This window comes from Microtus oregoni, unplaced genomic scaffold, assembly GCF_018167655.1.
Source record: "Microtus oregoni isolate MIOR12 unplaced genomic scaffold, Mior012 000025F_ref0000491, whole genome shotgun sequence".
In the NCBI taxonomy this organism is placed as follows: domain Eukaryota; kingdom Metazoa; phylum Chordata; class Mammalia; order Rodentia; family Cricetidae; genus Microtus; species Microtus oregoni.
This window is the reverse complement of record NW_024543084.1, coordinates 21,104,928-21,115,668: the sequence shown is the minus strand read 5'-3', so window position 1 is coordinate 21,115,668 and position 10,741 is coordinate 21,104,928. Positions and strand designations below refer to the sequence as shown.

Below are 10,741 nucleotides of genomic sequence, written 5' to 3'. Positions count from 1 at the left end.
TTCTATTGATTATGCTTGTTTCTGTAGGCTCTGCTCGTTGACCTAGATTTTCCATATCCAGCTGGTCCTCAGTTTGTGTTTTCTTCCTTGCTTCCATTTCAGTTTTCAATTCTTTAACTGTTTCCATTACCTCTTTGATCGTTCTTTCTTGGTTTCCCAGGGTGTTATGTACGTATTTACTCATTTCTTCAAATTTTTGGTTATACTTCTCATCCATTTCTATAAGGGCATTTTTCACATGTTGTTTAAGGGATTCTACTGCTTTCATAAAGTCAATTTTTTCCACTTCTTCTGTGTTAGGGAGTTGGAGACCTTTTGTTGTAAGATCATTGGGTTCTGGTGTTTTCATGTTGTTTTTCATATTATTGGGTGAATTCTTTCTTTGGCGCCTGCCCATCTCCTCCTATCGTTGCTATCTAAGGGGTCTGTTAAAACTGGTTCAGGTTTCCCTGCTGGCCAGGGGCTCCTCTTACAAAATGCCCTTGCTCTGTTTCCTGGTTCCTGCCGGGGGCCAAGATCCCTCTCACCCCTCAGAAGGGTCTTCAGGAATCGGAACTGGCTCCTCCTTTGCCAGGGACCTCCCCAACCGAAGGCCTACCTCTTTGGTTTATTTGTAGTGGTGCGATCTGTTCTTGGTGTTGCGCGTGGTCCCTGCAGCCTGCTTCTGCTGCTGGGACTGTTCCCGCCCCCAGCAGCCTGTGTCCTCTGCTGCTGCTCTGGTCCCAGCCGGTTCCAGCCTGTCCCAGTCGGTCCCTGCCAGCTGCGCTGGGCGCCCGGTGTTCCGGCCGCCCTCTGCCACCCGGTGTTCCCGCTGCCCTCCGCCGCCCCGGTGTTCCGGCCGCCTCATTTCCCCTTTTTCTGTTAAACAAGAAAGAAGGCTTTCATTTTAACATAGTACGATTACATATAGCAAACCAGTTATAAAGCAAGAAATACAGTTACAATATTTATATCTATTTTATCTTTTATAATAACTAAGGAAAACTATAACTATCTATTTATTCTTCAACTTCATCAAAGACTCCAGAAGGATATAATATTACCTAAGCCAACAAAAAATAAGTAACTTCCAAACTCTAGAAATGACAGAGACATCTTGCTGCCTGTACAGTCACCCAAAGTTCCTCTGTACTGTTGGGGCATCTATCTTCGGCCTATAGGCCCATAGTTTCTAGCAGACATTTCCATGAAGCAGGAAATTTCAAAGACAGTTTAGTCACTTTCTGCTGTGTCCTGTAGAATGTCTCGCAGGCTCTTTCATGAATCAGGAACCCTTTAGGCAAGTTCAGCAGTCCTCTCTCTGCGGGTTCTCTGTGTCCAGTTTATGCAACAGTCTAGGCAAGAGCAGTTTCTTGCCCAAATGGCTATCAAACTCCTTAAGGAGCCTCTTTGATGCCCATCTTCTTCTTGAAGTAGATTGGTGCTGCCAAGAGCAGATGTGTCTCATTGTCATGAAAAGACCTAAGTTATTAGAACACTAAATGCCATATTCTGCAGTCTTTGAAAGATATGAAGAATGCCTATCTAACTGAGATATGTCTATGCACATCTAGAAAATCTAAGTAACATGACTACAAATTTGACTATTATAAATGATTATCCATTAACAACTTATATACGTTACATTTTTAAATGAACTACACAATCACAATACCTTAATCAATATCAGAAATACATATACATCTAATAAAATTGACCTTAAACTCCATACCAATGCAAATTATTCATATCTATACCAGAACCTCCTCTTGTAATTCAAAACTCTAATATTATTTATTTGCCCCTTGTCTAATATACAATGAAAGATACAAATAAATAACTTAGATGTCTATATTTGTTAAAATATACCACTAAGAAAGGAGACACCACTGTACTATACACTGTGAAAAATGACTTATCTGACTTCTATACGAAGTCATATAACCCATTTTCTTCCTAAATATAGAGTTACTTTTATATCCTACAAAATGATCCAAAGGTTGTCACTAGTAGTTCTCATCTATTGATTTTTCTTTCTGACTTTACTGATTATAAGAACTGTTTCTGATTATACAGAATAAGTCTTTTTTTTAACTTTTGAAAAACAAACAGGAACGTGACGTGGTTGGTCTGAGTTTCCAGTTTGTCTGGAGTGAGAGATGCCTAGGACTGTTTTAATGTGTGTGAAGGCACCTCCAGAAATTGTCAGTGGGGCAGTGACTGCATGGGGTGAGGACAAATCTGTCCTGAAGAAAGAATGCATCCTAAAATATGGAGACTGTCCAGACAAAGAAAGAAAGTGAGATTAAGTAAGGCAGTGTTGGCAAGCCCTTTCTTTACTCAGTGACTGTGTTCGTTGTTGTTGCCATCCACTGAAATCATCAGAGTTTACCTTCTTTGGTCATTCAATGTAGATTCAATATTAGTGACTGTCAGGGAGTTTCAAGGATTTCACTGCTGGAGTTTGAACTGTGGAGGGGTCAAGTCTCCTGCACAGAGAGCCTGGTTCTCTGTATCTCCAGCATGCAGATAACCTCTATTGGATTACCCTGCTTTTATTGTCTAAACTAACTCAATAAATCCCTCTTTTGAATATGTACATATATCCCATTGATTATTTAGAAAATCCTATGTAATACAAAAGGGAAAGATGAGTAGACACACTAAACACAGAAGTATAGAACTGCCTTCTAAGGCATGGATGATTGCTGACTCTAAAACCCAGGACATACCTCATATAAAAATGTAGTATAAAAAGGATAGTTTTATCAAGGCCTTACTATGAAATATGGATTTTGAAACTGATTAGCCTTTAGTTTGGGAGAGAAGTTACACACACACACACACACACACACACACACACCTCTGTCTAATCTTTTTCTGATAGTCTCAATAGAGTTAAATGGCTATGTTTATATCATCATCTTTGCCTCAAGGTAAAATTCTATATAGAAATGTTCAAAATTCTCTGGAAATCAAAATACTGTAATCAGGTTGAGTTTATAAATTAAGATCTATTTGAGACTAAATAAATATGCAGAGAGTAGGGTAATATATTTTGTGAAATGAAGAAGTATTACAGAGTCTGTAACATGTGACCAAGATATCTTGTATCCAGTCACAGGATGGAAAACTAGAAGCTATAGCTACTGCAGTGGGTAAGAAAACACACACACCACACATGCACACAAACACACACAGGCATGCACACACACATATCTACTTTACAATCAAGGCCTTTGGATTTCATTAGCTGCTGTAGCAGAAAATCTAGCCATTTGATACTTAACATTATTTCTGAGCCTGTTCTCACATCATCCAGACATGGTGACTATCTCCCATCTCTCTTTTCTTTTAACTTAGCTTATCATATGGTGTTTTCATTCTTTTGAAGTTTTGGTCAACCATCTTGCCCTCTTATATCGTCCTCCTTTATCCCTGCTTAAGCTGTCCATTCCACAGATTCCACTTCTCTTTTCATATTACTAGCTCCCCTCCCTTACAGCAGTCTTCATTGTACCTGACGCTTTTCTAGTTTTCTTAACATGTCGATAGTCCAGGTTAAGCACAAAAGTGGAGAGATTTGAAGGTAGGATCCACACATATGAAAAAGAACATGGTACTTTTCTTTTTATCTTTCTGAGCCTGTACTACCTTGCTTAGTATATTTTTTCTAGTTTCATCCATTAACTTGCATCCATTGAGGGAAGCAGTCTCTCTCAAAATAAGGAAAGTGACAGGAGAAACTCAAATACTACCTGCAAAAAAACAAAAACAAACGAACAAACAAACAAACGAACAAACAAAACCTAGAAGGTGCCATTCCTTGGATCTTTTAAAATAAGTCATTTAAAGTAATAACCATCATTCCCCCTTTCCCCCCTCTTCCCAAATCCTCTTATGTTCTCTCACATGCATCATGCTCCCTCTCAAATTCATGTCCTCTTTTTCTTCGTTACACACATGCGCACACACATGCCTGCATACATTCATACGTACATATATATGTACACATATACACATACACACACGTGTCTAAATATGTCTAAAACAAATAATCAAATGGCTAGATTTAACCCAGCAAGGTATGGAATTTGGAAAGAACAGGAAATGATATCCCATGGAGATGTGGTCATTGTTACAGTTGTCCTGTTGCTCTCTCACTAATCTTCATGCCTAACACCCAATTAAGTTGAGTTATATTATTTGGATTCATAAGAAAACTCTAATTACAGGAAGAATTATGCTTTGCAAGATGACTTGGAATCAGCTTCCCCATGGGTTCCTTCTTGCCCAACTTTTGAAAGCTTACAAGACTGTGATAGTGTCCCCCAAAGGGAAGAATTTCCCTGCAGGCTCAATTGTTTGTAGTTTTATGGGTTTTTCTCAGAGGTGTGGTAGCATCTAAGCATAAAGAAGGAGAGCATGCAGGTTTGTGAGTTACAGCCCTATCACATACAGGAAGGTGCAAGGGGTTAATTCATTCTAATTAGTGTTTCTTCTTGAACACAACTGGAGTCTCCAGGGGTTCAGAGAGTCCCAGAGTGAGTGCATGGATATAAGCCTGGTTTTATTGTAATGAGCTACCCTTCAGAGAGGCTTTCATGAAAAATGATAAGAGAGGGTTTTAAAGAACAAGAGGGAAGGTAAGTCTGTTTACACCATTAACTTGGTGTAGCCCCTAAAACAATATGAGATTAACATTATGTCCTGTCCCGAAGTAAATTGAAAGGGGACGGAAATTAGAAAAGTAGTGACATTGGAACTTAGAAGATCAAAGAGAGTCAAAATGTGAGATAAAATAGTACAGCCAATGGAAGGAATAGGTGGAATAATTTCTAATTATACTAAAAATGCATTTTTGAGTGAAAAGGGCATAAATGGATCAAAATGTTGGCAATTAAGAATGAAGGAAGTTATGGAGAATTGTCCTGAGGATCTAGGATTGTGAAGCATGTGACAAAGCATCTAATTTATTTTGTGAGGATTTTGGAAGGTATGTTTTTGACATGGTTAAAATAAACCAGAATCTTATTTTTGTACCATAGAATTAGTTTTCAGTTTGAGAGGGTGAGTGGCTCCGTAAGTCCCTTAGGAAAGTCTACTTCTAACATTTAAACATTGATCAAGTAATAAAGAGTGAGAACATGTCTGCTGGTGTTTTCACAGAACAGAAAAGTAAAGAATAATAAGTGTTCTCCATGTCTCAAGATGTCCCTGAAGCAGCAGCCAGGAACTCAGAGACGATGTATGGTCGTATGCTGGTTTCCAGGCATTCTTTCACCTCAGATGTATTTCAGTTTGCTTTACAGATTTGAAGAGTTTCAGCACTGTCTGTGTGGGTATCTTCTTTTTTTTTTAAATGGGTCAAACAGTATTTTATTTTATTTTATTTTATTTTTTTTTCCATTTTTTTTATTGAGAAAAGAAGTCTTATCTCTCCTAAACAACATCTTTTCTCCATTCTTTGCTCAGTGTCCTTGATAACTACAAGTTTCTTGAACAGGGTCTATAGAGTTCAGAGTCTGATGTGAGTTTAATAGAGACTGGAGAACAGAAAAGAAACATAGATGGATTCTTGAAATTCACCAACAAGAATGTAACTTTTGTTTGCTACTCTCTTTGAATATGATTGTTTGAAAAACATGATTTTTCTTTACTTGAAAGAAAACAGGCTGCACTGTTTTATTGTTATCTTTATAAGGAATAATAACAGACTTCTTCACTATTTCTATACTATTGTCTTTTACTCTTCCCCAACAGGGACTTACTCCATCTTCTTTTCTTCTTGCCTGCCTCTTCTTCTTCATGTTCATTTCTATCTGTATGTTGACATCTGAGTTTGACGGACTTTGAAGAAAAATAACATACTAAGAACATATGATAGTTTAAGTTTCTTCCACTGATATATGTGGAAATGGGAAGAAATGAAGGCAAAATATAAACACTGGATAATGTAAGTTTTGTCTGTCTTTACAGCTCTTTCTTGTTTTATAGCTATGATCCTTTAAGATGGTCTGGCAATATGTGAATGAGAAGATGTAGTAAAACCAAAGTCCAGCCAGTGAATGGGGATGTGCTTGAGGAAAATATGACAAGTGGTGAAGAAAGTTGCAGCCAAATGAAGTAAAGTCCTCTTGGTAAAATATGGTACAAGATTCCATTTGATATCTGAGACTTTATAGGACAATAAATATTTAAAGTGTTAAGGACCAATGACACAAAAGGATAACTTAATCCTTTTGTCAGTGACCTCCTTTTGGTGAGACTTTAAGTAATCATCTGTAGTTGAGATGACTTTGATGCTGTGTTTAACTTTTGTTTTAGTTCCTCTGTCTCTCCAGAGATCTCAGCAACCCAGGAACAAAGGGCAAGCTGTAATCATTAGGAAGCTTGACATTTCTGTGGAGTTCTGAGAGACAAACAAAGTAACAAGGAAATCAGACCTTAGAATACCAGGAAGGACTGTAGCAGAGGAGAACATATTTCTTATTGGAAGGGATGGCATGCCAGAGGCAGCCAATTCAAGAGAAGGGTGAGGAAGATAAAAGGGAAGTGGTTTCCATAGAGTATAGGACCAAAGTGCATGTTTTCCAACATGAGGACTGAACAGTCATCCTGGATAGATCCTTCTCTCTATCTAGAAATTCAGATCATGCCTGGCCATCCTTTGAGCCCAGTGAAAAATTGAAATATATGCTCTAGGAAAGCTATAACTATTAATTTACTTGTCTTGTGTCTTGTCTCAGAAGTAAGCCCCCACTTTCATTTGGGATAAGTTGCATGAAAACAAGCTTTCTACATTTTCAGACAGTAAGCTTTCATACTCTTTGGAGAGAATGGTATGGATTCATACTTGCAAATACAATAGCAGGAACAATTGATTGATACCAGCTGTCTAAAAGAAGGAACACACACACACACACACACACACACACACACACACACACACCACTGAAAAGAAAGAACTCACCAAAGGAAATAGTTCCTTCATGGCATAAGAGATAATATTGATTTTCAGAGAACTGCACCCCCACATGAGGAGAACAGCATTATATTGAAATAGTACAATAAAGCTATCTTAGGACAATAACATGATTACAAGGATAAATAAATATGAATCACGAATTACTGTGATTACAATCTAGTTATGGATGAAAAAAGAAATTGAGGTGGGAAACTTAAGGAAACAGGGCTTAATAAAAAAGCTTAATGTCCAATTAGCAATATTTTTGGGAAACTGCTGGGGAGATAAATGTGTACCATGGCACCTAGATTTCACATGTGTTCTGAGAAAGAAGTTGGGCCTGTGTGCTTGTGAAGCAATGACTTCCCGCTTAGCTGTCTCTTTACTCCTGTGTTCAAGGAAATATGAATTTTTTTTTCTCAGAAATGAACCACCCTCTTCATATTAAAAAAAAATCATGCTGAGAATAGTGACACACACCTTTAATCCCAGCATGCAAGAGGGAAAAGCAGGCAGATCTCTGTGCTTCAGGCCAGCCTCCTGTCAACTGTGAGTTCTAGGACAGCTAGCTGCATGGGAAGACCCTGTCTCAAAACAAACAAACAAAATCCCAAATTAAACAAAAAAACCCAATAATTTTTCTTATTCATCACAGTATTAATGATACAGCATTTTTATAAAATTTAGGGATGGAAGAAATAAAATATCTAAAAAAAAAACCTCACCAGAAATAAACCCAGAAAAAGAAAGGGAGTCACACAGGCAGAAAGCTTCTCATTTAAGCTGAGAAACAAAATATTTTCAGCCACCAGGTATACACACATTTACATGAAAACATTCTTGACAAGCAAAGGTTGAGAATGCTGGCAGCTTCAAGTTACATTATTTATTAATTTATTGAATACATACAGAAAAGTTGATGTAAACCAGGAACCAAAGAATTAAAACAACCGTGAAAACTTGGAGGACAAAAGAAGTGTGAGGCCCTATGAAGAGAATGGACTTTCATCTCTTGCAGAAAAAGGCCAAAGACATGATAACATGCAAGCACATGAATATCAGCATATGGTTCAGAGACACAGATATACGGACCACCCAAAAGCTAAAACTAAACATGGAGATAGCAAACTTAGAACAATGACTGCTCTTTTATTATATTTGTTAGTATAGTTATATCCTACTATTATTTTTGTGTGTATTTGCATGCCTGTAGATGGGTGCTTATGTGAGTATATTTGTGTATGTATTCACAGCATATGGAAAGTGGAGGCCAGAGGTCAGTCTCTGTTACCACTCTTCAGGAGCTATTGATCCTGGTTTTATGACAGTGTGTCTCACTGGCATGACACTGGATGGACAATGAGCACCACGATCCACTCATTTCTGTATGCTTAGTGCTGGGATTTCAAGCCAGTGCCATCATGCCTGGCTTTCATATGTCATTTCTGGGAATTGAACTCAGACCCTGATGATTGTGTCACCAGCATTGTATCTCTGTGGCCCTAAAATTAATTTTCTCACATTCATATAGAAATACAATATTTCATCAAAATATTTTTATTTATATACTGGCATAAAAAGTTAGGTCTTTGCTGTGCACTTTTAATGTATTTACAAAGAAAATCTGCCATGAAGAGATGTGAAGGTACCATCAACTGCAAGATATTTCATCAAAACAACCACTGACAAAATAGAGGATTGTATTTCTATTCTTATCCTGAGCAAGTTTAGTTGACTTAAAAGAAGACCATTACAAAAGAACAAACCATCTTTCTTGATGCTTAAGAATAGGACTTTATCTTCATTCAAGTGAGTGACCCACTTAAGGTGAAGAAACTCGGAGATCTGTTGGGCCTTGGCATCTTTCTCCTCCTCTTCCAACTCTGATATTCCCACTTTGCAGGTGATGTAGAGCATGCTTCATGGCCACTAAGAACAGAACAGAAGTGACTGAATTTATGTTGTTGGGCTTATCCAGCAGGTCAGAGATGCAGCCAGTTATTTTTGGAATTGTCCTAATCATGTACCTGATGGCAGTTATGGGCAATACCCTACTAGTACTTGTTGCTTGCTCAGACCCCAAGCTTCAGACCCCCATGTATTTCCTTCTCAGCCAACTTTCCTTGATTGACATATCTCTAACAACCATCACGGTTCCTCAGATGCTGGTGCACACACTGTCTGTGGATAGAAGCATTTCCTATAACCGCTGTATGATACAGCTGTTCTTCTTTATGGCAGTGGGCAGCATGGAAGGCCACTTACTGGCTGCCATGGCTTATGACCGCTATGTTGCCATCTGTGACCCTTTAAGATACTCTGCCATTGTCAGTCATAACCTCTGTCTACGAATAACATTGACCTCATGGGTTGTGGTCAGCCTTAACAGTCTCTTGTACAGTTTGTTGGTCACTCGTTTAACCTTCTGTGGCAACCAGGTCACTCACTTCTTCTGTGACATCACTCCTCTGCTGAAGCTCTCCTGCACTCGACCCGTGGTCAATGAAATATTAATCTTCACTGAGGGTGTAGCTGTGGTGGTCAGTCCCTTCTTCTTCATTTTGGGGTCCTATGTCTGCATAGGTGTTGCTATAGCCCGCATGCATTCAGTTGCTGCCCTGAGCAAAGCTCTGTCCACTTGTGGTTCTCACATCTTGGTTGTGTTGCTCTTGTATGGTTCTGTGATTCGCATGTACCTCAAGCCGTCCTCTAGCTATCACTTAGACCAGGATCGCCAGGTCGCCATCTTCTACACAGTTGTCACTCCTATGTTAAATCCACTGATCTACAGCCTCAGGAACCAGGAAGTAAAAGGAGCTCTTCGGAGGCTTTTTAGGAGACTTTGCATCTCAGGAAGCTTCCAGCCTGCCCCCCAGGCAAACGAAGAATGCCAACACAAGTCCTGAGAAGCAAGGGCTAGTCTGAAAATACTGTTCTCTTAATAGTGTCTATGAATCATATACCTGTGAAATAATTTTTGCTATCAACACTCTCTTGGTTGAATTTGGAAAGAAGCAGATTTATGAATAAATCATTTTTAGTCCCTTTGACTGACTGAGAATCTTATAACAATGTAACTCTGCAGGTACTTTCTTATTACTGAACTTTTTAAATTGATTTTTATTGAACTCTAAATTTTTATTTGCTCCCCTCCCTGCCTATCCCCTCCCCTTCAACCCTCTCTCAAGATCACCATGCTTCCAATTTACTCAGGAGATCTTGTCTTTTTCTACTTCCCATGTAGATTAGATCTATGTATGTCTCTCTTAGGGTCCTCATTGTTGTTTAGGTTCTCTGGGATTATAAATTGTGGGCTGGTTTTCTTTGATTTATGTTTAAAAACTACTTATGAGTGAGTACATGTGATAATTGGAAACAACCTAAATGCCCCTCGACCAAAGAATGGATAAAGAAAATATGGTACAGTTACACAATGGAGTACTACACAGCCAAAAAAATAACATCTTGAATTTTTCAGGCAAATGGATGGATCTAGAATGCATCATTTTGAGTGAGGTATCCCTAGACCAAGAAAGACAATGATCCTATGTACTTAGTCATAAATTACTAAACCTTTGAGTATATCACATTCAACCCAGAGAATCCATCATCAGTACGGTAGCAAATCTATATGACTTGCAGAACTTGATCACTTTTTATAATCATGTATCTCATACTGTCTTCCAGAGTGAAGTAAACATGACTTACAACACTGTTGTGTAGTAAATTAAAATTGAAGTAAATCCTCAATGCAATTGGGTAACTCTCCTTAACCATAATATATTTATAGCCTCT

At 38.4% G+C, this 10,741-nt stretch overlaps 1 protein-coding gene across 1 annotated transcript; it reads left to right on the top strand.

Annotated features, from left to right (window-relative positions):
- The first annotated feature begins 8,868 nt into the window (after positions 1-8,868).
- On the top strand, positions 8,869-9,852 carry LOC121462468 (olfactory receptor 1361-like). Its single transcript, XM_041674049.1, has one exon. The coding sequence runs from the start codon at positions 8,869-8,871 to the stop codon at positions 9,850-9,852; it is 984 nt and encodes a 327-aa protein (XP_041529983.1).
- Positions 9,853-10,741: the final 889 nt, after the last annotated feature.